At 43.1% G+C, this 27,959-nt stretch overlaps 1 protein-coding gene, 1 long non-coding RNA gene and 1 pseudogene across 3 annotated transcripts; 2 read left to right on the plus strand and 1 right to left on the minus strand.

The window, feature by feature from the left end:
* The first annotated feature begins 680 nt into the window (after positions 1 to 680).
* LOC147179981 (voltage-gated delayed rectifier potassium channel KCNH8-like) lies at positions 681 to 27,754 on the plus strand. 2 transcript variants are annotated; one of them, XM_086070160.1, is made up of 15 exons: positions 681 to 853; positions 5,847 to 6,080; positions 6,840 to 6,971; positions 7,073 to 7,218; positions 10,805 to 11,063; positions 11,156 to 11,313; positions 12,192 to 12,399; positions 13,942 to 14,319; positions 14,407 to 14,606; positions 16,330 to 16,579; positions 17,974 to 18,188; positions 21,771 to 22,045; positions 24,478 to 24,572; positions 24,658 to 24,704; positions 24,780 to 27,754. In XM_086070160.1, the coding sequence occupies exons 1-15, from the start codon at positions 778 to 780 to the stop codon at positions 25,437 to 25,439; spliced, it is 3,333 nt and encodes a 1,110-aa protein (XP_085926286.1). In that variant the 5' UTR covers positions 681 to 777; the 3' UTR covers positions 25,440 to 27,754. The 2 variants fall into 2 exon arrangements, with proteins under 2 accessions (XP_085926286.1, XP_085926287.1); XM_086070161.1 differs by having other exon boundaries at positions 14,407 to 14,597.
* LOC147179982 (uncharacterized) lies at positions 6,191 to 24,308 on the minus strand. The gene is made up of 3 exons (XR_015094253.1): positions 24,162 to 24,308; positions 23,529 to 23,609; positions 6,191 to 7,173 (listed from the first exon to the last, which is right to left on the minus strand). It is a non-coding gene; the product is annotated as an uncharacterized LOC147179982 (long non-coding RNA).
* LOC147179983 (uncharacterized) lies at positions 8,332 to 9,987 on the plus strand (annotated as a pseudogene).
* Positions 27,755 to 27,959: the final 205 nt, after the last annotated feature.

The following is a 27,959-nucleotide window of genomic DNA, read 5'->3' on the forward strand; positions in this document are numbered from 1 at the left end:
GAAAAAGTGTCAAACTCTTCTCATGGGTACCTTTGATGGACACTTCCTTTTCTCCCCTTTATCGCTCCATCACCTGCAGCCCAAATCAGGTGTGCCATAAAAGAGTCGACCACATCTCATTCGCAGGCGAGTGAAGAAGCCCCATGCAAACATACCCGCAAGCATGCACTTTGGATTGGGACGAGCAACTGTTCATGCGAGGTCACCGTATGGCGCAAACATCCAGATAGATGCACGAAGAAATGTTCCCTAATTTGATGAGCGAACCCCATCAGCTAATGAGCTGCCCTTTCCCTTTGGAGCGGCCATCTATCAAAGCGTGAAAAGATGAGAATGGTAACAATTCAATGAGAGCGACAGGGCGATTCGGGAGGGGAATAACCGTTGATTCGAGGAGAGAGGAGAAACGGGGAGGAGAGGGAGGAGGAGGAGGAGGAGGAGGAGGAGAGGGACTGCAGCAGCACACCCGTGCGTAAATGTGACCATCCTCGCTGTGGTCCCCTCCTGCCTTCCATCCTCTCCATCCTGCACGGGGCACCTCTCTCCGCTCCCTTTTTCAGCCGCTCGGTGGTCGCTGGTCAAATTTGGACCACCGTGGAGTCCCGGGTGTCGCGGCTCGGCGCCCTCCTCCAGGGTTTGGGAGGAGGAGGAGGAGGAGGAGGAGGAGGAGGAGGCGCGCCGGGAACCACGTCCAGGTTTCTCCCGGGCTTCGTGAGCACCTCCGGCGAGAGTCATGGCTCGGAGCGCCGGGAGAGACGCGGCTCGACCCGCTCGCGGATGCCGGTGATGCGGGGTCTGATCGCGCCGCAGAACACCTTCTTGGATACCATCGCCACTCGCTTCGACGGGACTCGTGAGTTCGAAGTCTTAAATCAGCGAATTGCTGCGCGGCGGATGATGTTTCACGCAATTCGGCGTCATGACTTGAATGAAAATTGGCTCGCGTTGCTCACTTTTGGCCGCTGTGTGAATTGACGGCGATGCCGTCGCGCGCACAAACTCGCGCACAAACATTCGTGAATTAATAAGCAGCACTTGCGCGGTAATGAAGTGAAATCCAATGTAACCACATGGCTGCACAGATGATTGAAAACGGGTTGCGGCGGAGTTGCAAAAAGGGTGACTGAGTGTGTTCACTGATGCAAGGTGTGTTGATCATATATGCATGCGGGGACCGTGCCAAATGTATGGAGATCAGATACGGGGTTCGGGGGTCGATCAACAAGGAAGAGTCATCTATTTTCGTGTGATTTTACCAACTTGAGCTATTTCATGGTTTCACTTTTGCTGCCCACAAACGCATCCAAATGTATTTTCTTTGCAGAAGTACACTCTAAAAACTACCAATCTAGTTGATTAAGCTCATGTTGGCTTGATTAACCAATAGATTCCGGTTGGTCAATTTTATTGGTTAGCCAAACAACCAATGAATTTGGTTACAATAGAAATTAAATCTAGATAGATCACTTGGAACTTTATTTATTAGGGGTGGGAAACTTTGAATGTCTCACGATTCGATTCGATTCCAATTGTTGGGTCTTTGATTCGATTCGGAATCGATTTTCGATTAAGAACAGTTTTTGATTCAAAATTATTTGATTGACAATGATTTTTGCTTTAATCTATAGATGTGCAAGGAATTGTAATGATCTACTCCAGTCTGACTCGCTAATGCTAATTAGCGCGCTGCTCGCGGCACTTTTATCACCCAAAAGAACGGCTCCTCGCTGACATTTATTTTGGTGGGGGGGAATAACTTGATCGTGACTTTTTCCTTCTACTCTCTAACGTGGCTACAACTTAATAGTGTATTAGACCGCATGGAACCACACTGCCCCCTCAGTGGCCAAACCGGGTACAACATGAACAGCGCTCCAAATAAAGGCACACACAGACAAAGGCAAGACAGTATAAAATAATTTAAATAAAATCGATTTTGGGATCTGCGATTGGCTGGCAACCAGTACAGGGTGTACCCCGCCTACTGCCCGAAGCCAGCTGGGATAGGCTCCAGCAATTCCCGCGCCCCTTGTGAGGACAAGCGGTACAGAAAATGGATGGATGGATGGATGGATTTTGGGACATTTAAAATCGATTCTGAATCGTACTAAATGAGAATCTCGATTCTTATGAGAATCGATTTTTTGGCACACCCCTAATTATTATTATAAAAGTGGAAATGTGTGTCTAGATAGATAGATCACTAGGCATGACCAGCTCAGTGACATAGTGGTAGAGTGTCCTCCCTGTGACTGGGAGGTTGTGGGTTCAATCCCTGGCCAGGGTCATACCAAAGACTGTAGATCACTAAATGATGACCCCTGATGCTGCTCACTGCCTCGCTCAAGTGATGGCTCAAATGCAGAGAACAAATTTCGCCCCTTTTAGGTGGGTGTGACGATCAGTGGTACTTTTTTTTCAGGAATCCCGCGGGTCATGGGATTCCCGAAAAAATGTCAGCCTCGAACACAGATTAACCGATCTTTTGGTCAGAATGACCAATTTGTATCGGTTGGCCCAATCACCAATATATATTACCATTCTAGAGTGGATGTTTTAACCAAAGGATCTGTCGGACACATAACTACCAGCTAGTTTGGTTAAATGTAACCTTTTTTTTTTATTTTTAGTCAATTTGACCAATCCGTTTTTAGGGTGTAGGATACTTTTAACAACTGACAAAGCACTCCAACATTGAGCGGGTCCCATCTGGCCTTCAAGTTTGAGCATATTCAACCTTACAGTAACTCATTCACACGCAGCCATTTTCACTGAAGCAACCCCCTTTTCTCCCGGCTGTTTTACTGGATTTTGACTGATTTTGCAAGGTCCACAGAATATTCTGTTCTATTGCTAGAAAAACATGGAACCTACCAAAAGAAAGATTAGTCTTTTCTTTCATCAGGAAAAAAAGCAAATCTGTATCTGTTTGAGTTTTGCAGCAATTAGCATTAGAATATAGCCAAGTTTCATGATTATTCACAAACCTGTTTTAAAAAAGCCTTTTTGCAACATGGCCCTGGTTGATCTCTTATACTCTGCTGCCTCCTGCTGGCCGTTTTTTGTAATAACTCCATTGCTTTAAGCGACCTCTTCAGGTCAGAGGCTGCATCAAAGCCTTCTGTATGCTCTAGCATAAAAAAAACGTATAAATACATTTTGGGGACCATGGCAATATTTAAAATAGAAAGTTTGTTTACGTTTTGGGGAGCAAATTAGTTAATGCAAAGAAATTACCTTGGGTTTCCTTGCCGTGAAAACAAACGTGAGGCACCGTCACAAAAAAAGCAAGACCGCCACCTCCATTACGTCTTTGTTTGTCTTCTTTTCAATCTTTCTGGTACCTTCATCTGACATGAATCCAAATTGTGCTTCAGATATTTCTGGTAGAGATTTTATTCCGCATTTTGTTCATCAGCACTTGTAACAGGATTTTTGTGATGTCGCTGACACATAAAGTGGATGGAATTTATTTTAACTGAAAATATTTGTGGTGACGGCAATTTGGTAGACACGGAAAGCACACGGGTTCTTCAAGCGTTATAAGAGACGGCAAGGCCTTGTTCCGTTGACTTTCGACTTGATGTAACCCCACCAGAAAAACAAATGAATGAATCACATGGTGTGAGATCAAGCGAATGGGGAGCGTCCAACAGGACCGACCCGCTCAACCAGGAACTTCTCATTCAGCTCATCTCACACCATGTGATTCCTTCATGTGGGGTTACATCAAGCCAAAAATCTATAGAACGAGGACTCGGGATCTCCCATTGCTTGAAGAATGCATCAGAAGCGCATGTGCTTCAATGACTCCCGAAATAACGTCAAGCATGTGTGAAATCAATGCTGGTTTGTTTGCCGTGGAAAGCTGGTGCACTCATTTATGGATCAAAGACGGTACCTCAAATATTCTTAACCCTGTCAATTTTCAATGAAATTTCAATGACATTTTCAATAAACAACACAAAATCATTTGGTTACTTTTCAAACTACCCTATCGTCGCTGTTAAGTGAAAAACATTTATGTCCATTATTGTCATTTTTTTCAATTTTGACGCCTTCTTAAAATAATCTTTAATTTAAACGCAAATTTTTCAGGAAACACAAAAAATTTAACTATTTGCATCACAAGGAGATGATTTAGGCAAACAAATAATTTAGGCAATTATTTTAAGAGGGTGACGATTTTTTTGATTTGGGGATGAAACTGAATACGGACATCCCTAAAACGTAAAAATAAATAAATAAAAAGACAAAAATTGACATATAACACAATTGCATTATATTGCGCTACACTGCAATCTTAAATATTTTCGAAATGTCCTCTGCCATGCTCAGTACATTATCACGCAATATGTTTATTTTGTACGGAGCCCGGCAGGGGACATCACAAAAATATTTATATTTTGCAATATAACGCAATGCTATTGTGTTGTAGTGAAATAACTATTGCATTTGCGATAAAACGCAAAACGATTGCGTTTTAATGCAATGAATTTAGCAAAAAATATTGTGAAATAAAGCAAATTGTTTGCGAGAGAGCGAGAGATTCTCATTAGCAACAGCCTTGGCTATGATCAACACCACAATTGTTTTGTTAATTCACTTTTAGATGATTAAACATTTAGTTCATACTTTATACCTTTGCATGCCAAGTATGTCCTCGCCTCGGACATCTCGAGATCCTAAAAGTCTCTCCAAACCATCATCCATGCTCCTGCCAGCCCCGCAAGTGGAAATCTTCCTCTTGCTATTTTGCAATACATAATTATATCTATTTAATTATTATATACGGTACATATATTCACTAAAAGTTAATTAACAAAGCAATTGTCTTGGAATGTCTCCTCCTCTTGCAAATAATTTGAGCTATTTTGCAATATTTTTTTTTGAAAAAGTCACTGCGTGAAAACGCAATAGCATTGCAAAGTGCTGCGTTATATTGCAATCTTAAATATTTTCGTGATGTCCCCTGGTGGGCGCCATCGTTTTTTCCACATAGCAGCGATGCTATATAAAATTGAGCACATTTGGTACACAACTACTAAATAATAGAATGTATCTCCCAGGACGGGCACCGAGATCTACTTTGTTCTCCTTGTCTGAATAAAGTCTGGCCAGCATATTTACATGAGCTTTATTGGTGCTTCATTCAAGCACAAATGACTTTTTTCCCCTCTTTCTATCCTCTCATTGAGTCATTCAGTACAGTTCACATCCTTCAAAGTGAACATTCTGCTCACTCCGCATTCACTCATGAATGGACGTTAATGATCCCGCTGGAAAGAAGGGCGTACTCACTCACTCTGCTCCAAAATGAATTATGCACAACTGTCAAATAACGCGATGCCATTCCAGGACATTCACGTATACATTCGCTTCTCATTATTAGTTTGGGTAATTGCCAGTGCCTCCATTATAATGGATGAGCAAAGATTGCTCTGGGAAAGAACAATAGAGCGGCAAAGAAGAGAAGTGAGACAAACGGAAGAGGATGGAAAAGCAGCAGGCATGTTGAATTGTCCCCGAGGACAATTCTTCAAAGGAAGTAGAATCACGGCTAAGTCTGACCCAAGAGCCGAGGCGAACACGCCGCCAAACGGGGAGAGCCGTGCAGGAAATATCAATTGAGTTTTTTTTTTTAATTATTTGACAGTATTTACATACAGTCAATGTGTTGAACTGTATGCTAACTCAACAAACCCAACCACGGGATCTAATTCTGTACGCAGACAATGAAAATGTTATTGCTCTCCCATAATGGTGATTCACAAAAAGCAATCACAGAAACTCGTTAAAAAAATGGCATCTTTGTTTTCCTGATGGTTTCAATTTGCTCTTCCCAGACAGCAACTTTGTGCTGGGGAATGCCCAAGTCCAAACGCTGTACCCCATCGTCTACTGCTCCGACGGCTTCTGTGAACTGACCGGCTTTGCCCGCGGCGAGCTCATGCAGAAGAGTTGCACGTGCCACTTCCTGTACGGCGGCGAGACCCGCCAACACCTCACCTCGCAGATGCAGAGAGCTCTGGATGAGCGGCGGGAGTTCAAGACTGAAATCATCCTATACAAGAAGAGTGGTAAGAACTGGCAGAGAATCCAAAGGGATATTCCCCCCTTCAGATACACAACTTTGTACAATTGCCAGGTTTGGGGGATTTAAAATAATGAGAACAAACATTAAAAATAGTTTGATCAAATCAAGACTGTACTATTGGATACAAAATGGTTTGGTGCAAATACAACACTGCTCACCATCACCAATAAAACACCATCATTTTGAATTATGAACAGTTCCGAATAACAACGGTCAGTGTGAGCAAAAAAACCTTCCGGTTTCTGCAAGATAGCAATGAAAATTCATTTTTTAGTCATTAATCATATTCATCCATTGATTATGAAGCGCTTAATTATTAAGTTAAATAATTGATCAAGTAACTGACTAATAAACCATATTGTAACTGTAACTGAGTTACTGTATTTATAAAAGTCACGTGTTAGAGTATTAGTTATTGTAAAAAGTAACTAAGTTACAGGAACGCGTTACTAGTAACTAGTTACTGCCCAACACTGGTGCTGACTCCCCTTTAACATGACTTTGAATGTGATTGGTTCCCTCTGAACACGGCCACATTCCAGTTATGAGGGTGTGCACACTTGTGCAACTAGTTTATTTATTGAATAGATTTTCATTTCCCCTATCAAATATATCTTTTTAAATGTGTTATACATGTTATAAGTCACATTAATAGTGGTTAAAGCGACAACCTGTCATTTGAACAGGGGTGTGTAGACTTTCTCAATGCAATGTATTTCTCCAACTTGTTTTCTTTGTGCAGGCTCCAAGTTCTGGTGTTTGCTGGACATTGTGCCCATTAAGAATGAGAAGAGTGAGGTGGTTCTGTTCCTAGTCTCGCAGAAGGACATCACAGAGAACAAAGACCTGGACCATGACAACGAGTCTGACGCCGGTGAGCTCAAGATCCCTTTGAACAATGAAACAAACGACTGAAAAGGTCGAACAGACACGCCGTAGACTGACCAGAATTCACGAGTGCTTTCCACATTTCAGATGAAGAAACAGGCCTGGAGGTCCACCAGATCAGCCGCCCGGCCGGCTTCAGCGTGGAACGCCGGCGAAGTCGGGCCGTCCTCTACCAGCTTTCTGGGCACCTGCAGAAACAAGACAAAACCAAGAGCAAGCTGAATATCAACAATGTGAGAACTGCTGGTGCTGTTGATGACAAGTCTTGACTGCTGTATGCCATTTGTTTTGTGTTTTGAAAGCGGACAAGCTTTATTTCTAACCTTCATTTATTCAGGTCTGGCAATTGCGATAAGATTTTCATTTGTTGACCTCGCGACAGATATCAGAGCACCATAAAGCGAAGCAACAAAATGTGGTATAATTAAATATTTTCATAAATTACAATAAATCAGTGCATATGGTGAATAAAAAAATTCATAACAGGCTTAAAACACTAACTTTTGAAATGATGATATTGGAATGAATGAGATGAGTTTTATTATTTGTTGCAGTGTTCCAGTCACTTGGGGCAAAAAAAAAAAGAAGAAAAGATGATCAAGCAAAAGTAGTTTGGACCTTGGGAATGAAGCGGTTAAAAAAACGGGAAAAAAAAGAGTGTGGGTGGTAGTATGCATGGTGAGTAGAGAGCGAAAATAGGGTGGTTTCTTTGGAGCTTTATTGTAAAAACATGCACCATGAAGCTTATTAAAATTGGATTCAAGGACTGAGTTATAAAATCAGGACAAAGAGGATGGCAACATGCAAGAAAAAAAAAAGAAGAGATTCTTTGCTGTGAAATCTTTCTGGCAATTCCGGATGTTGTCAAGATTAAGATGGAGAAAAGAAGAAACTTCGGGAGACAGCTTTGATTAGTACGGGTGTCCATTTCATTTACCGCTTAACCGGGATCATCCAGGGACCGAACAGTCCGTATCAGGGTTCTTGGTGCCTAGTACTCCCCCCACAGGACTCCCCGAGGAACATGGTCGACTGTCTTCTCCAAATCCACAAAACACATGTAGACTGGTTGGGCGAACTCCCATGCACCCTTGAGGGTCCTGCCAAGGGTGTATTGCTGGTCCACTGTTCAATGGCCGGGACGAAAACCACACTGCTCCTCCTGAATCCGAGATTCGACTTCTCAACGGACCCTCCTTTCCAGCACTCCTGAAAAGACCTTACCAGGGAGGCTGAGGAGTGTGATCCCTCTATAGTTGGAGCCCACCCTCCGGTCCCCCTTCTTAAAAAGGGGGACCACCACCCCGGTCTGCCAATCCAGAGGCACTGTCCCCGATGTCCACTCAATGTTGTAGAGGCGTGTCAACCACGACAGCCCCGCAACATCCAGAGCCTTTAGAAACCCATGGTTGATCTCATCCACTACTGGGGCCTTGCCACCGAGGAGCTACTACCTCAGTGACTCGCGACCCCAGAGAATTAAGAACCCACCTCAGAGTCCCCAGACTCTGCTTCCTCAAAGGAAGGCAAGTCGGTGGAATTGAGGAGGTCTTCGAAGTATTCTCCTCAGCAATTCAGAGCCTCTCGAGTCGAGGTCAGCAGCACCCAATCTCCACTATACACAGTGTTAATGGTGCGATGCTTTCCTCTCCTGAGACGCCAGATGGTGTACCAGAATTTCCTTGAAGCCGTCCAGAAGTCGTTTACCATGGCCTCATCGAACTCCTCCCATGTCCGAGTTTTTGCCTCAGCGACCGCCGAAGCTGCATTCCGCTTGGCCAGCCGGTACCTGTCAGCTGCCTCCAGAGTCCCACAGGCCAAAAAAGCCCGATAGGACTCCTTCTTCAGTTTGACGGCATCCCTTACTGCTGGTGTCCACCAGCGTGTTGGAGGATTGCCGCCACGACAGGCACCGATCACCTTACGGCCACATCTCCGATCGGCCGCCTCATCAATGAAGGCGCGGAACATAGTCAACTCGGACTCAATGTCCCCCACCTCCCCCGGGACAAGGGATAAGATCTGCCGGAGGTGGGCGTTGAAACTCTTTCTGACGGGATTCTGCTAGACGTTCCCAGCAAACCCTCACAATACGTTTGGCTTTGAAAGGTCTGACTGGCATCCTCCCCCACCATTGGAGCCAACACACCACCAGGTGGTGATCAGTTGACAGCTCCTCCGTTCTAGTCACCCAAGTGTCCAAAACATGCGGCTACGAATCCGATGACACGACTACAAAGTCAATAACACAACAAGTCCAATAACAGAACACCACTTGCGTTCTGAGCGGGGGAGACGTTCCTCAATCACGCCCCTCCAGGTCTCACTGTCATTGCCCACGTGAGCGTTAAGTCCCCCAACAGAACGAGGGAGTCCCCAGAGGAAGAGCTCTCCAGCATCCCCCCCAAGGACTCCAAAAAGGGTGGGTTCTCTGATCTGCTGTTTGGTGCATAAGCACAAACAACAGTCAGAAGCCGTCCCCCCACCCGAAGGCGGAGGGAGGCTACCCTCTCGTCTACCGGGGTGAACCCCAACGTACAGGCGCCAGGTCGGGGGGAGGGGGGTGGGGGGGGGGGGGCAATCAGTATGCCCACACCTGCTCTGCGCCTCTAACCGGGGGCAATTCCAGCCCCTCTTGAGAGGATTGGTACCAGAGCCCAAGCCATGTGTGGAGGAGTGTCTGACTATATCTAGTCGGAATTTCTCTGCCTTACACACCAGCTCGGGCTCCTTCCTCACCAGAGAGATGACGTTCCATGTCCCAAGAGCTAGCTTCTGTAGCCGGGGATTGGACCGCCAAGGTCTCCGCCCTTGTCTGCCGCCCAGCCTACTATGCACCCGACCCTTTGGGCTCTCCCACCAGTGGTGAGCACATGGGAAGGGGGACCCACGTTTCCTCTTCGGGCTGTGCCCAGCCGGGCCCCATGGGTGCAGACCCGGCCACTCGGCGCTTGCCAACGAGCCCCACCTCCAGGCCTGGCTCCAGAGGGGGCCCCCGGTAACCCGCGTCCGGGCAAGCGAAACGTCTGCCCATTTTTTGCACTCATCATAAGGGATCGATGAGCCACGCTTTGTTTAGCCCCTGACCTAGTCCTTGTGTATCTGAGGTAATTCTAAAAAATGGCGCACACTTCTAAATCTCTTCTGCATACCTTTTTAAAGAGTCCGGCGACTTACAGAATGAATATCTAATTTTACCAATTGAATATGTATGTCAAAGTGTCACAGTATGCCATCATAATTTCACCTTTGCTTTGAAGTGTAAAACAGTTCACTGGCCAAAGTAGACCTAGCTAAGACTATCATAGTTAAATAAAGTCTTCTTCTTTAACTTAATAAAATGTTGAATCTTTTGTAATTGTAATTAATCACATTTGCAACTGCAAGAAAAGCCGCACAACAACTTTATTCATCACTATAAAACGTTATACGTTTTCATGGAGAAGAAGGTCAAATAATAGACAATACAAAGACCGGTTTGAGTTGGGACTACGAGAAAAAACGGTGCTTGTGAATGTGTTCGTACGGTTAACACAAGTACAGATACTGAGTGGAAAATGGCAAATGTACAAAAATAATGTTGTGACTGAGGAAGAGTTTGACTTGATTTATGACTTAATCCAAGTAATGACTTGACTCATTTTGCCCGTCTGAAATTTAGCGAGAACGCTAGCTTGATTTCTTGCCATAATAACTTAGGACTTGCTTTGCTTGAAACTTGAAGGTAAAGAATAAGTACTAATTTGGCTTCATATGCTGCTTCTTCACTGACCATCATGTTTATTAATTTTTTCTTTTTTTTTCTTGTTTCATAACAAGAGTGTTCTGGGAGCCAATGCTAACCCGGTGCCAGAGTACAAAGTGGCAGACATCCAGAAGTCCCGCTTCATCCTCCTCCATTATGGCGCATTTAAGGCCGGCTGGGATTGGCTGATATTGCTGGCGACCTTCTACGTCGCCGTCACGGTCCCTTACAATGTCTGCTTCACGGCAGTCGAGGTACGAGAGGATGGTGCGTCGACAGCACGAAACCCCCCCAGTGTCAGTGACATCTTGGTGGAGATTCTTTTTATGATTGGTGAGGATGCTCCTAATGCTACGACAATATTTCATTTTTGTGTTAATGAGCACCAAAAGAACACTGTGTCTATGTTTGTGTGTGTGTTTCAGATATCGTGCTGAATTTCCGAACCACTTACGTGAGCACGTCCGGTCAGGTAGTGTACGACGCCCGCTCCATTTGCATCCATTACGTCACATCCTGGCTTTTTGTGGATCTGATCGCCGCTTTGCCATTCGACCTGCTCTATGCTTTCAATATCAGCGTGGTGAGCCCAACACAGTCTTTCACAATTCTTATAATCAAGCCAAGGCTCATATTTTGCATGAGGAAAATCTCAGGGAATTCTACCCCCAAAAAAAACGTCAAAAAATATATATGGCAGGGTTGGTTATGGTTTGTTCTTATTTCCTTTTGACTTTAGTTTTTATTAAATGCAGTTAGTTTTAATTTGTTTGAAAAATTTAATTTTTTGTTTTGTTTTATTTATTTATTTGTTTATTTTTAATGTGTCACTTTAGCTAATAGTTTTTTAACATTATGGAGTATTCCTACAGTGCGAGATTTAAAACTACAATTATTAATTAACTGACTATTTGACTTTCCTTCTACTGTATGGAAACAGAATGATACTGAAATAAATACTGGTCATTAAAATGAGCCCCAAAAGCTCATGTACGATATTAACTGAAAGAGACGAAAACTAAAGACCTTTTTGCTATGATTACAATTAGCTTTAGTTTTATAAATGTAAGATGTAGTTTTAGTCAGTTTTGTTAAATTTTATTTTGTTAAAATAGTATAATAACCTTCGTATACAGTACTGAAATATTGAAGATCTTGTCTTAATTTACTCATAAATTGACTTACGGAGCGTAAAATTTGGGCCTGTTCAGTTGAACAAAAAGCTACAATATTCTGTTGTGTGAAAAGCAACAGGTTAAAAGTCCAGTTAATTGTACTGTAACGTCTGCCCTCTAGAGGAAAAGCATTACATTGCTCTGCCTGTCACTATACATTGCAAGCATAGATAGATGAACAAAGACTCATTATTTGTAGTGAATAAAAAAAACATATTTTTCAGACAAGTTCAATTGAATGTTATTTTTTTTCCTCATTTCTTCCACGTTTTTGTGCATCACCCAGAACTTCGGGGTGCACCTGTTGAAGACAGTACGTCTCCTGCGCCTTTTGAGACTCCTGCAGAAGCTGGACCGCTACTCCCAGTACAGTGCCGTGGTGCTCACCCTGCTCATGTCCACCTTTGCCCTGCTGGGCCACTGGATGGCCTGTGTCTGGTACTTCATCGGCCGCAGCGAGATCGAAAGTAACAGTCCTGCCTCTTGGGAGATAGGTTTGTTGACGCCTTTCCACAGAGCAGGATTCCTGTCTTAATTAATACAACTAGTGTAAAGCTTGCCAAAATTTCCATTACTGTTCAATTTCATATACACAGTAATGACCCAATTTCTTAGCACTGACTTTTTTTCTTTTTAAAGCAATTGCATAGCATAACACCACCCGTGCAATAAATGACCAGTCAGGAGATAAACAAAGTGATTACACTTCATCATCTGGGGGACTTCAAAAAGACAAAAAGTAATGCTAACCATCCTAAGCAGCTACATACACACCTCCAAAGATAGGTCAAAGAATTATCCTTATCATTTTATCCACAGAGCATGTTTTTGTGAGAAAACGTAATTATGGCGATCTGTCTCACCTCCTACTATGTTCACCAAAAATAACAATGTTGGGAAGTGCCTGTGATGTTAACTGTTATTCTTGGTCTCACGATTCAGACCAGAAAATACTGTATATACAAGAAGGGGTTTGATGAATTGCTTTTTTGTGTGCGTTGCTTACGCAACGGATGCCTGCTAGCTTTCTGCAACTGTACATGAAGTAAAACTCGCTCCTTGAGACCTTGAGAGCTGCATTAGCCAGCGATCTGGGGGCTTGAGCATTTAGCCTCCTGGGCTTCTGTTGCGTAGCACGAGCTGGCATCCACTCACCACCGAAACCTCTCTCAATTCGGGTCACAGTATCAATTGTAACTGTGGCGATAGGCTCGACCAAGCAACCACAAAAATCCTCACTGCTTGGGAGTTGAATAGACTAGCATTGTACGCTAAAAGCCCAGGCTCTTAACATGACACACAGGCTAACGTAGCACTTAAGGCAGTGGGGAGCGCTAGCTGACATCCGTTACACTTAACAGACCCAAAATACATAGAAAGCACTCTTCCGTTCTTGTTATGACTGCGGATTATAACAATTGCATTGGTGTGACTACTGAAGAGTGGAGCTGTCACAGTTTGGTCATGGAGGTGAAGAAGCCAAAGGGATGGGGAGTGGGGGGGGGGGGGTATTTTACAAAGAAAGGTAGTTAGTAGCTAAGCTAACATATGGAGTTTGAGGTTTTCGCTTGTATAGCAGCATCCAACCAAAAACATCTGGATTGGAGGACGACCACTATGCCCTTCGGCCATGCAGCCCGCTGCCCCCATTAATTATAATTATATAGATTCAACGGGGGAAAATACAAGAAGACAAAACAATCCAACACATTCAGTGAAAAGACTATATCCATACAGATTAATTACACAATTAGAGGCAACTGGAGAAGATGCAAGGGAAATGTTAGGACCATGACTAATGACAAAATGTGACCATGTGGGACAACATGTTGCACAAGATAAAATAATAATAACAAAAACTCAGGAAAGAAAGCCCCCAGCAAACTATGAAAAATTGACCACAGTCAAAACAGTAAATCAGCAGTCCCAACAGGACCAAGACAGAGGGCAGACAGTCTGTAGACAGAGAATCGACCACTCGGCTTAGCAGGGAAATTGCTATTAAACTTTTCCGCCTTGCCCCCCCCCCCCAACAGGCTGGCTTCACGAGCTCGCTAAACGATTGGGCACGCCGTACTTCTTGGCTCCACTCACCTCCCTATTGGGGGTTTCCGATTCGCCTCAAGCTACCGTGACGCCAGAACTGATTAACTCCAGCCATTGGAACAACTCTGGCCTGGAGCCACCGAACGGGGCGAGTATGTTCGGCGCAGCCCAGTGGAACAGCAGCAGGTCCCGTGCGAGGGCGCCGGGCGGTACAGGCATGGCGCTGAGCGGCGGCCCATCCGTGCGGAGCTCTTATGTCACGTCGCTGTACTTTGCCCTGAGCAGTCTGACCAGCGTCGGCTTCGGCAACGTGTCGGCCAACACGGACTCTGAGAAGATCTTCTCCATCTGCACCATGCTGATCGGAGGTGTGCAAAGCACCATGCTGGGCAGATACCAAATGTTTCCTCGCTGATTTTCGCGGTCTTCATTTCACTTTTTTGTCTCTTCCGTAGCATTAATGCACGCCGTGGTGTTTGGAAACGTGACAGCCATCATCCAGAGGATGTATTCACGCCGTTCCCTTTACCACACCCGCACCAAGGATCTGAAGGACTTCATCAGAGTGCACCGGCTGCCCAAAGCCCTTGAGCAGCGCATGATGGAGTGTTTCCAGACAACTTGGTCTGTCAACAATGGCATTGATGTCAGTGAGGTAGAAATATTAAATAATATCAAATCATGCATCTCACGGTCACAGTCAAGAATGTTTCAAGGACACTTCATTTTCGCCACTTTAGCCTTTTGTCCTTGTTTCTGTATTCGAGAGCAGTGTTTGCCAACCTTTAAGGAGCCAAAGTACATATTAACAACGAGCACAAAACTCTGATCACCCGACAGGGAAGGGAATATCAAACAAAGTGCATCTGGAAAAGCGTAGTCCACAAAGATGAGAGAGCAAATCAGGTCATAAGCTAACTGACTTTGACCCATTTGGAACTCCAACAAGGTCGAGATATTCAATACAAATGTAAAGCAGTTCTCATACAGGTATATGGATATGAGACATGAAATATGTGCAACAAATTGCCGATCTTCATCAACAGATGCCTAACAAGTCACCAAATGCCTAAAACGCATCCTGATGGACAACAACAGATGGAGTAGAACAACAAGCCTGTCAGTCAGGATGCGATCAAGTTTTCTGTTCAACTAAATACAGAAGAGTCACTCACAGTGTGGACGGACGTCCGGTTAACCATCCCAGCACTATAAGAAGATTCTTCTTCCTCTGTGTCTGCATGACTGCATCATACTGTACTGCTTCCCAGTGGCCAAGGGAGGCACAACACTTTGAATCGCAGCATGATGTCCTAACGTACACACCGTTTGATTCTTGGCATTCAATTTAATTGTTACTACAAGGGTTGTGCACAAATCAGTGGCGACTTGAACTGAGATGTGACTTGGCAGTTAAAAACGAACACCGAATCAGAATTTTCAGATTCGAGTCAGAAAAGATATTGTCCCGCGAATTGTCGCAGAGGAACGTTTGGGTGGCAACACTCTTGTCACAGTACTTGGGAGTATTTGGCTGGTTAATGATCTTTAAATTCATCCGTTAAGAAGTCAGTCAAGAATGCCCAGCGAGGCAATGTATCGCAACCTTTATCTTTGGTACTTCACTGCTGGCCTCTCTCGCCGCCACAACAGCATACAAAGGGCGACAACAGGTTAGCTTAGCACTAGCTAGCTGGACCAACAATGCGGATGGATTTACTGGACCAAAGCAAGTAAAAGAAACGAGATTCTATGGCTGTCCAGGGTACAACAAAGGGTCCTGGAAGTTGAAGTAAGCTATTTTAAACTAAAAAGGAAAAACTTTTGTTAGGTTAACACTGCTGTGTCAACGCTCTCAGGTTCAATACCTAGATATATTTTCAAATAAGTGAATGAATAGCGCTTGGTAAAACGCTTAGGATTCCGTATGGCACTACTTAAAATGCACTTCTTTTACCATTTTTATCAAATTGGATGTTTTATTTGTTTGGCTATGAAGTATTTTTCAGGAAAGTACAATAAGAAAGTTTGTTGATTCAAGTTCATTTAGTACTCGCTTGTTAATGTGAACACGAATTGCGAACGCAGATTTTGGGCGAGTCAGAGCTCTATTTATTATTCTATTTTTATGCATTACAATTTTATACAGTGGTATTTTCCCTTATTGAATTTTTTTTTTTAGTGGGTTGGCACAGATTAATGGCATTTCTGACCATTTCGATGGGCAAAGATGATTTAAGCAAGTGTTTTGAGTTCCTAGTGTGCTCGCAGAGCAAATTCAATTCTTATCTCAAGGCACCACCCGAGGTATTTGTCGTCATATTCTGTTCGAGCTTTTCCCCCCATCGATATATATTTTATTCATATCCACTCTACAGCTGCTGAAGGACTTCCCGGATGAGCTGAGGGCTGACATTGCCATGCACCTAAACAAGGAGCTGCTGCAGCTGCCACTCTTTGAGTCAGCCAGCAGAGGATGCCTGCGCTCGCTCTCACTAATCATTAAGACGTCCTTCTGCGCTCCCGGGGAATTTCTAATCCGGCAAGGCGACGCCCTACAAGCCATCTACTTTGTGTGCTCCGGCTCCATGGAAGTGCTGAAGGACAACACCGTGCTCGCTATTCTGGGTAGCAAAGAACTTTTGTTCCATTTCATGTGTTAATCATACAACCAGCACGATGTTCAAAACCTTGGATAGCACCACTGGTTTCAAGACGAATTGAGACAGACCACAAAACAATCCTATTGTAGATTAGCATTGAATTCATCACATTCGTGCCCACTGCACGTGTCTCAATTTGAATGTAAGATTCATGTACTATTTACTGGTAAGTGAAGGAAACCGCCCTCTTTTGAGTTGATTGTAATTTGAAACTTTTTCAAGAAATATGCCCCAATTTTCACAGTAATTGTTTGTCCAACGTGACCCGTCTCCAAATCATGGAGTTTTTGCAGGCAATGTGGTGAGGGAGTCGTTAGCACGTCTGCCTCCCAGCTTTGTGGTTTAGGGTTCGAATCTTGGATCTGTCCTTCCTGTGTGTATTTATGTGTGTTTTCCCCGTGCTTGGGGTCTGATTGTGAGTGTGTTTATCTATGTGCCCTGTAATTGGCTGATGACTAGTCCTGGGTGTACCCCACCTCTCTCAAAAATTTAGCTAGCATGGGGCCTCACCTTAGCTGTGACCTTAATGAGGACAAAACATTAGAAAAGGTGAGATGGACGGAGTTTTTTTGTGTGTGTGCAAAATGCGGCCAGCAAATTATTGAATGATGAAAATGATTGAGAACCAGATGCTTTTAAAGTCGAAGACTACCAGAAAGTTATTTTAGAGGACAATATGATATAATGTCAACTATCACTCAAAATTTGAATTTGAATCAAATATTTTAGAGCAGCAAATAAGAACAGCCACTGATGCCAATGTCGACATCCAGCATTCTTACCTCGCCACATTGTTGGCAAACTTAAAAGCCTCCCCACAGCCAAGTTCTGCAACTCATGCGCTCGTGCTGGTCCTCATAGCGCACATGAAACCGCTCAGATGGACACAAACAGCTCAGCTCAGCTGTACATATCAAGCAAAATAGCTGCTTGTATTAATGATCTAACTGGTGTAAATAATTAAGTGAATGATGCTCATATTAGCATCTTTGGCCCGGGTACGTGCGCACATCACATGCACAACATGATGACATACACGTTGTCATTGCTGGCTCCCGTGCGCTCATTCGCAGGAGGTGTGTTGTTCTTCTCCCGGAGACGCAGCTGCACAAATTGCTTTGGCAGCGCCGCTTTGGATTTACAGCTCAGCAGAAGGGATGTGATGCAGAGGGAGGCAGAAAAAAATAGAGAGAAAATGGTGCAACACTGAGAATTTCATCCACTTTAAAATTTCATCTTCCCACATGCCACGGTGAAGAAAAACATTGCTGCACCGCCTCCCTCCTCGTTTGGACCACGGATTGAATCAGTAAGCAAACAGCTACACTTTTAACCAAGTCTTTCTTTTTCCAATTCTAGGAAGAGGTGACCTGATTGGCTCTGACTGCTTGACCCAGGAAGAAGTGATTAAGACCAACGCATGTGTGAAGGCTCTGACTTACTGCGACTTGCAGTACATCAGCCTCAAAGGGCTTCGCGAGGTTCTCTGCCTGTACCCCGACTACGCCCAGAAGTTCCTTACGGAGATCCAACACGATCTAACGTACAACCTCAGGGAAGGACACAGCGCGGAGGTACGGTGATGCCGACAACTCCATCAATTTACTGGACCGCGATATGCGGCGGGCACAAGAAAGTTACACACTCCAGAACCCCCCAAGGGTCCCCAAGATGTTCGCCAACCAGATGGCAAAGGCCTTCGGCGTGTTCTGCATCTGTTTCTGGGATGCAAGAATCCAGGGGCCATACTGTGAATGAATCTAATTTGCTATGATCATCGACGTAAACAAAAATATCAATCTTGGCCCGACAGTTCTTATTCCCCACGAGGGCCTTATGCTGAGATGCCAAAGCATTTCATCTTATGTCTGATTAGATTCGGTGAACAGGAATCCACAGCAATGTCATTTGGGAACAGAAGAAAACTGGGTTACTTCTTGGTGGGCACTTCCATCAATCGTCAATTCCTGTCAATGACAATGCCCGCCTTTCGGGGAGCACTTAATGACGCAAAAGCCTTAAAAGAATACGCGAGCTTTCCCGTTGCCTTTTTCTAACAATGAGAAAGAGTGGCTACCGGCACCGATGGTAAGGGAAGGGTGATTCGTTCTCGCGCATGCGCATAAGGTACTTAATAATTGGCGTCAGATTGGGGGCGTCGGTCACATTTGGCCAATGTCGGATTGGTGTCTTGAGGCCTTTACAGCGGCATTCAAGCTTGGGTGCAAAAGTGAGCGGCACTTTCGACCAGCATAGCTTAGCACTCTGACCACATGCTTCACGTTTGCCGTCGTAACTATGGAACCTTACTTTTGATTTCTTCACGCGTTCTGGGGTAAATAAACATCACACAGGTCCCAAGCTTTCATTCGCTCTTGAAAATTCCCGATAAATCTTTGTGCTACACGTGAACCATGTCTTCTTCTTGTCATCAGAAAAACAATGTGAAAATGAATCCACTCATGTTTTCTGTTTCTTGTGCACAGTAATTATGCTTACATGCCCACGATCCTAGGATTATGAGGGAGTCCTGGGAAAAAAAATCCTCCCCTTTAAGGGGTCTTTGGATCCAAATTCTGGTTAACGGAATCAGTTAATTTATTATTTCATCCAAATAAATTATATTTATTAATTGCCTTTTTGGCATGCAAAGAACTCTTTAATGACTCAAGCAGTTTGCCAATTAATTGTCACGTTAATTTATCAGTGTTCCTAATTGTGCTGCTAAAGAAATAATCCCATTTTGGAAAAAGCCTGAAAGAAAATCCAGGGCAAGAATCCATCTGTTTTTTTAAGATTCGGCCCAGCTTTGCCACCCGCTCTACCACCCAACACTTTGCTTTGGATGGTGTTACACTTAAAAACAAAAACAAAACAAAAAACAGCCATCTGGACTGGAGGAGAAAGGATCAAATCCTCAGCCAACGGTTAAAGATGCACGCTAAAGACAGTTGGTCTCGATGCCAGACGCTCACAGATGGCGCTCAGCTGTTGCATGCGCGCTTTGCTAACGGAACAGCGATTCTCATCTTAAGTGACCGAGCGCTTACACACACACACGGGTAGTTAATTTTTAGACTTGCAGTCATGTTTTTCCCATCCAGTGTGTGGCTAAATATAGTGCTGTAAGAGAGGTGGGGAAGGGAGGGGGTCACCCCGGGCAGGGAGGGGGGGTCACCCCTAGCCGGATAATAATAGAACGACAACTACATGCAGATGAGCTGCTGTAACATAAAGATGAAAGGAGGCTGCGGGGGGGGGGGGGGGGGGGTGAACAATTTCAATTAGAGTTCTCTTGTTTACGCACACGCATCGTAAATGCACTCGTTTGTGCTTGTGCGCCATCATGCACATTGTGCATTCCGACATTGCAGAAGCACATTTGCCCGACACACTCGCAGCGGCACGTGCAGCGCACACTGAAAATGAAATCCCAAACAGACCCTCAGTCCTCCCCCTTCCCTCAGAGCAAAACCTCTGCTAAAATTAAACCTCTGTGATCTAAAAATACCAGCCTTGCTCGCACGTGCACTGGATGGAGAAGATAGAAACGCTGGGGAAACGAGATGGAGAGGAATGGAGGCGATTCCTCCCTTGACAGAACCAGCAGAGAGGAGTGAATGGCGCTTGGTTCTTAATGAGAGCACTCCTGAACAGACATGGAGGCGATGAAGTGAATGAAGTTCAGCTCCAGTGTAACTCTTTGAATGGGAACTTTCCTGACTCTAAAAAGCTCAGCAGCATCTCAGCTCTGTGAAATTTATAAGGCTTTATTTTTGTGACCTGTGTAAATTCTGCGCGGTGTGGTGTGTTAAATGCCATGTTGGTAATTTCGCAGACGAGCGCACGTCGGCAAATTGGGCCGGGTTCACAGCAAATTCTGTAGTGTCATTAAACCATTAAAACTGTGAGAAGTTAACACCAAAAAAATGGAAGGAAATAACACCTTTAACTAATTTGCTCCCAAAAACGTATAAATACGTTCTATTATATAATTTTTTTATTTATACTAGAGCATACAGAAGGCTTTGATGCAGCCTCTCAATAGCAGAGAACGGTTGAGGAAATGGTAGTTATTACAAAAACGGCTAGCAGGTGGCAGCAGAGCAAAAGAGATCAACCAGGGCCATGTTGGAAAAAAAGCTCATTTACCCACAGTTCTAAACAGACTTGTGAAAAATTATTACATTTAGTTATATTCTAATGCTAATTGCTGCGAATTGGAAACAGATAGAAATATACAGTTTATCCTGATGAAAGAAGAGAGTCCAATCTTTCATTTGGTAGGTTCCATGTTTTTATACTAATAGAACACAATATTCTGCGGGCCTTGCAAAATCTGTCAAAATCCAGTAAAACAGCCGGGAGTGAAAACGAAAACGTTCATGTTCCCCCACCTCATAGCTGTGCCACCCAGGGGGATGATTTTGGAATTTATAATCAGATAAAAGTGAGATAACATTGTATGGAGGACCAAAACTGCCAAAATTCAAAATAAATAAATAAATCAATGAATAAACGTGAAAGTGAAAATAAAAATGGATATAAGAAATATAATTCAAAATTTAAATACAAAATAATAAATATAAATGGAAATAAAAACAACAAATATATTTATTTTTTATTTTTATTTATATTTAGAATCTCGTTTTTATTTGTACTTTTATTATATATATATATATATATATATATATATATATATATATATAAATATATATAAATATATATATAGTATTTAACTTTTGAATTATAATTTTTATATCCATTTTATTTTCACTTTTATTTATTTATTCATTCATTCATTCATTTATTTAGTTTTATTTCGGCAGTCTTGGTCCTCCATAACAATGATTCCGAGTGTTTGATTCATGAATGAATGAGGTTGCGTAAGACCAGCTGTCTACCCCGCACTGGCCACTCCGCCAGGCGCATCTCCAAGACGCTGCGCTCTGTCTGCCGCGTCGGCCTGCTTCGTTTTGGCAGAAACTGGTCTGCCAAATTGGCAAACACCTGCAGCGAGCCTTGCACTGACTCCAAAATCAGGATACGGATGACAGATGCACTGTTACAAAAATAGCATCCGTAATGTAGCGCTAGCACAAAACAACAACCGGCATGAATGAACATTGCATCCCGCCTCCTCTTCCTAATTTCAGGTGGACTGCGAGAGCAACGGAGGGCCGGTGAAGAAGCTTCCCTCCATCAAGGAGGACGAGGAAGGGTCGAACTCCGAGGAGGAACACTCGCCTCTACCAAAGATGCCCCCGCTGGGCAGACTGGGCCGAGGCCTGCGCTCGCCCCTGCGCTCCCCTCTGCGCTCGCCGCTGCTCCCGCCGAGACCTTTCAGACCCGCCGGCAATCACGCTCGGCCCGCCAGCCTGCAGATTCCTGTGGTGAGCTTCAGCTGCCTGCAGCCAGAGCTTAGCCCTCGGTATGAAAACAATCATTGATCTCCAGGCAGGGTGCTGAGCTTGTCTTCATCCAGTCTCAATGACACTCCACACTTCTTCTTTTTTTTTTCTTGCAGCATGAATCAAAGCAAAGGTCAATTTACATCTTGTAGGCACACAGTAGTGCCTTTAGATATAAGTCGTTGATATGCCAACCGAAATTGAACATGGCAGATAGTGAGCCATGCTTCAAAAAAGCTGCTCCTTGCCAATTCCAGTTGAGTAAACATCAATAGAATTGAACACCTTTATTGTTATCGTACAGCAGGTATAATACATTAAAATTGGGAGCACTGCTCTCTTTGGTGCATAGTAGATAAACAATAAATTTAAATGCAAGTCAAATGGAATTTTTTTGAATAGCAATAACATTAACTAGTAGAAAATGGTGGTAATTGTCCAAATATAGAGAATTGGACCTTGTTATTTTAACCAAACATATAGCTTTGCCTTAGCATAAAGCCGGTTTAGCTTTATGCTAACAAGCTATGCAAAACTCCATAGGTGGGTTAACAAATAGCATCGGTGTCAGAGTACATTCGCACAGTGGGAAACTAATAAACTATGTGTCCACATTGAATGGACAATTCAGAGTTTACGTTACAATTACCACATAAGTCAAAGTGGCAGTCTTACTTGATGAATACAAGCTCTCCACTCACAAAAAAAGCATTGGACTTTGGTTCGTTGTAATCTGATTTGTGGGGGAGTATTTTCAATTCATAATGTGAGGAAATGTCGTTTGACTACTATAACAATGTGGCTGCAGAGGCAAAATTGCGATACGAACAGAAAAGAGATGTAATTGGTTTATAACGTTCTGCAATTGGCTGGCAACCAGCTCCGCAGCCCGAAGCCAGCTGGGATAGGTTCCAGCACCCCCGCGACCCTTGTGAGGAATAAGCGGAGAATGGATGGATGGATGGTCGGTCGGTCGGTCAAACGTTAGAAGAATGTCTTTACAAACGGCCAAGAGGCACTTGTACATTGTTACATTATTAAATATGAAAGAGTCAAAACCACATATATATACAATTTAGTTATTCGTTCATCTGCATATTGTACATTATACTAGCAATGTAAAAACTGTTCCATAGAAAATTTCAATGTGCAACGTGTGAGCTAAAACACGTCAAAAGACGAGCATATGGTATGTTAGCTAGCACCCGGCTATGGTGGTTTGATCTGTGGTTGAGTTATCCCGGTTAGCTAAGAGTAAGATATTAACAATAATTTCAGCTATTTGAATGATTAGAGTGATGTACTGCCTATTTTTTAATGAGTGGATTTAATTAGATAATCAGCATGTCTGCCCTGTTGCGAAGACAAACGCGTAAAGCAAATGTACACTCCAACAAGAGCAGAGCGGGGCTTTACTCCATTTATATAGATAATGATGCAAAAAATATGTAGAAAAGGAAATGATAAATGTTTTCACGTTCAAAACTCAAAAACGAATCTTACCACTGAGGAAGTACTCACTACTGTTGTCTTGTTAGCCTCCGTTTCAAACCATCCGGTGCCATTTTCTCTGCCATTCATGGTCTATGGGAAAAACATGGAATGATCATTTAGCTTCCATTTCCATCAAGTTGCGGTTGGAACATCAACCGCACAACTACTTTTAGGCCAGATTTTCTGAGAGCTTTGTGTGCTAGTCACCGGCAAAACAATCCAATACGCCGTTTTGTTTTCACCGAGTAACGGGCATTGCATTGCAGAAATGTCAGAAACGCACGGATGTTCGGCATTCGACACACGCCAGTAAGGAATTGTTTTGAATTGGCTAATTGGCTAACTTGCTAGCTACCTGAGAGGCAAATTAGCTGGCAAGCTAATGACCCAAACCAGCTGGCAAGCTCAAAATTAGCACACTGCAATGGAAACAAGTTTCATGAATTGATTTGGTGATGGCCAAGGGAGAAAAAAAAAAAAAACCTGTATCAGTGTGTGTTTCAAATAGAATAGCTAAGTGGCTAGCTAGCTAGCTAGCCATGTTGTTAGTCAAACTTAGCGACGAGCCTCAACAGCTGACAATATGTTTACTTCAGCAAGTAATAAAACCTAGATGAGATATGCACAAAATTATTATTTTACCTTGCCAAAAGAGGATAAGTTCTTCTGCTGGTAATTTGATGTCTGGACTGGTCAGCTGTGGACATTTAAGTTGATTGGGTCGATATGATGACATCATGATGTCCAAATCAAAACAACCCTTCTGCTGTGTCAATTGCACATATAAAATAAAATAATCATATAATAACATGTAACTGGGATTCCAAAGTTTGTGTAATATTTTAGAAGAATATTTTTCCCAAACTGCATGATTGTGATATTTTATCGTATCTGTTTACACTTTCTGGATTGCTCTCCCCCCAAACCCCCCCCCCCCCCCCTATTTGCTCCCATTCAGCTTTGTAGATGGCATTGAAACAGAAAACCAAAGCAGTCCGGACGCAAAGTTTAATTTTACTACACAGGATTTTTCCTGCCACGATTGTGCCACAGGTAACACACAAAGCAGCACTTACTGTCCACTCGATTTTTGTGTGACCGTCCGTGATGTATTTGTGTATGCACTCGCCATCCACAGAGGAACCCGACGACGACGACGACGCGATCACAAAGCTAAAACACGAGGTAAGACGGCTGAACTCGTGACATCCGGCCCAATTTGACCTCTGATTCATTTCCCTTCGTTTCTCCACGCACCAGATGAAGGTCCTTTCTCGCCAGGTTACCACCGTGACTCAGGAGCTTCAGGAAATGTCCCGACTCCTCAAACCGCTTTTTCACAACCCCTCCGCCCTGCTGATCCCCGGCGCCGTGACCCCGCCCCCCAGCATCTCCTCGCACACGTGTTCCCCGGCTCCGCCGCTTTTTGCCCAGCATGCGGACGAGCGACACCTTCAGTGCATCGCGATACCCGAGCCGTCGCCTCTGCTCGGCGTGGGGCGATCGGACGGTTGCGGAAGCACACGCGCGGCTGAGTTTGACCCCTTTCACTGTTCCAATTCACGAATCATCGCCCCTGGTCATCCCGCAGCTGGGTCTCCTTGCTCAGCGCCGCCATCTCTTCACAGTTCTCCACATGAGCAAAAGTTCATGCCGCTTCACTCCTGGTCCTCCTCCATCCCCTCCCTCTCAACATCCTGCACGCCTCTTCCGCCGGACTTAACAGGACCAAGTATGGCGCCGAGCCAATGTCAGCTCCACCCCCAGCCGTCATTCTCCACACGCTCGCCTCCGGAGCTCAACTTCCAGCGGGTTCTCGCGGCACCCCGGTCGCAGGAAGTCCTCTCGAACCTGCGGGGAGAAGCGCCGCGGGCGGAGCACGCCACCCAATTTAGCTTTGTGGATGAGGGGCAGCCATGAGTGTGAAGAGCGGGACACAACACAGCAAAAATTGGAGCGTTAACGTTTCAGGGTTACATTTTTAGGAGTTGATCACCTAGTGTTAGTTTAACTCTGCAAAGATGTAATAGGCTCTTTGCACAAATTAGAGATAGACCGATAAGGTTTATTCAGGGACGATATCGATGCCGATTATTACTCGTCAAGGAGGCAGGTAACCGATATTTGAAGCCGATATTCATTTTTAGTCAAAAGGATGAAACAAATATTGGCATCATTTCTTTTTTTTTTCTTTTTAACTACGGAAGAGGATTAGGGCCAGTGAAGAGAGAGAGGGGGAAAAAAAGTTTGGCAGGATTCTCATTTTAAAGTCAGAATAAAGTCAGAATTTTGAGAATGAAGTCAGAATTCTGACTTTAAAGTGACAATTCTCAGAATAAAGTCAGAATTCTGATTTTATTCTGAGAATTCTGACTTTATTCTCACAGAATTCTGACTTTATTAGTATTATTCTGACTTTAAAGTCAGAATTCTGACCTTAAAGTCTAAATTCTGACTTTAAAATCAAAATTCTGACCAGAACTCTGACTTTATTCTGACTTTAAAATGAGAATCTGCCAAACTTTTTTTCTCTCTTCACTGGCCCTTATCCTCGTCCGTAAATTTCAAATGCCAATCTTCACTTTGTTGTCTTTGTTGCATGTTTATTGAACAATTTTCAGACTTTTCCAAATGCCGATTTTTTTTTTTAAATCAAACAATAGAATTCATTTTACATTTCTAAAAAAAAAAAAAATTCAGGGAGCTCCCAAGTTTATCAGTAAGTCTTAAAAAGTGAAATGGAAACTTAAACAAGTAAATACCATAGTTTTCAACAGTAAATAATTGTTTCCCAAAATTTAAAAATACCTGAAATCTTAAACTTTCACATTTCTTTGTTTTAATGTTCAACAAAAACAAAAGCTTCTGAATGTTCCCAGAATCAACAGCATCTCTTAAAAAGTTAACTGAAAATTTTAATAAATAGTTCCCTGAGAGTAAAATAGTTTTAGATTGACCTTTTATCAGCCATCAGATTAAAAAAAAAAATAAAAAAAAATAAAAAACATGACATTCAAACAACCCCGCTTAAAAAAAGTAAAAAAAAGAGCTGATTTTTGCAGATTTCTCTCTCTCTGTAAAGTCAAGTACTAAAGGACCAAGTATTGTCAACAAATCCAATGTTCTGCCTGTAACTCACATCTTTATTGGCATTTAGAGACCAAAAAAGTGTTTATTTTATTCAGTATATACAATTGGTCGATAAATCTGTTATTGAAATGTTACTGTGCCAAATATTGAAATCAGTCTCAAAAACCCATATTGGTCGGGCCCGAGTAAAAACATCTACTGGCACACTGCTCGTCCCCGTTTATGCGGATTACACGATGGCACATTTTACAGCTTTAAACTGGATTCAATTGTCGTTTGATGAGGTTTGTCTAATAATAATTGGAATGCTGAAAATGTATTTTCATCATCAGCCGCATCATCTCACTCCTCACATCTCAGAGGGACATTATGACTGAAAATCATATAAATGTGCAATCATCTCATCATACACACACCTGCATTTCATTATTACATTCTTAACAATCAATACAATTTGAAATCTGAAATTCAATACGGAAGTGAAGGGTGTGCAATGTTCTGTTTTATGTTGAGCTTGAGAGTTATCTTCACCTGGGAGGATCAATAAACAACTTGAATCCTCTTTTGTTGTTGTAGATCAATTGTTCTAGTGCTCGTATCTCAAGTCGGAGACATTAAAACACACAAGTTGCTTTTTGATCTGTGACTCCTGGACATGTAAAATAACCACATTTAGAACGGGAAAGGAAAGAGGCACAGCCTAAATGCGTGTGCAATTCATGCCAAAAACAGTCCAACTAAAAACGCAAAGCAACACAACGCGGTAATGTTACAGTAAACAATATTACCAAAATGTTACAACGTAAGTGGCCTGAAATTTTACTTATTTAAAACAAGAACATTTTAATAGGCCTACTACTTATTTATATACAGGGAGGCTATATATAACTTACCATTGATTAGGGCCATAAGTGATCATTGACTCAACCGTGTCAAGCAAGCTGGACTGCAAATTCCTACATCCGTAAGGAGCAAGGACTCCCCCTAGTGGTAAATCAAGGGCATCGCATTCTTTCACATGATGCGGATGTTTCAAAAATGATTTCATCACACACTGATACTAAGCTAAAAGATTCAAAGTGACAAACAATGTGATCATATTTACAATTGTGGGCATTATGATACTGTTTATAGTTGTTTATAAATATCAATGTATATCACAAATAATTTACTGGGTCAATTGTATCATGTTTTTGTGTTTGGTTTTTCAGGTTTTGTATCATTGTATCATTTGTATCATTGAATGAAATCTAGATAAAATATTTGGTGGATGAATCAGTCTCTTTCAAGTGGGGAAGCTGCACATTTACATTTACATTACCCTGCTCATTATATTAAAATATGATTACC

The sequence above is a fragment of the Leptonotus elevatus genome, chromosome 2 (genome assembly GCF_054856555.1).
Source record: "Leptonotus elevatus isolate MCC_2025b chromosome 2, RoL_Lele_1.0, whole genome shotgun sequence".
Lineage (NCBI taxonomy): Eukaryota > Metazoa > Chordata > Actinopteri > Syngnathiformes > Syngnathidae > Leptonotus > Leptonotus elevatus.

What these genes read in the sequence shown, in the direction of transcription:
- LOC147179981 (XM_086070160.1), top strand. Translation starts at nt 778, where the DNA reads ATGCCGGTGATGCGGGGTCTGATCGCGCCGCAGAACACCTTCTTGGAT. An exon ending in CACTCGCTTCGACGGGACTC is followed by an intron (nt 854 to 5,846) that starts GTGAGTTCGAAG and finishes TGCTCTTCCCAG; the next exon opens with ACAGCAACTTTGTGCTGGGG. An exon ending in GCAAGCTGAATATCAACAAT is followed by an intron (nt 7,219 to 10,804) that starts GTGAGAACTGCT and finishes TTTCATAACAAG; the next exon opens with AGTGTTCTGGGAGCCAATGC.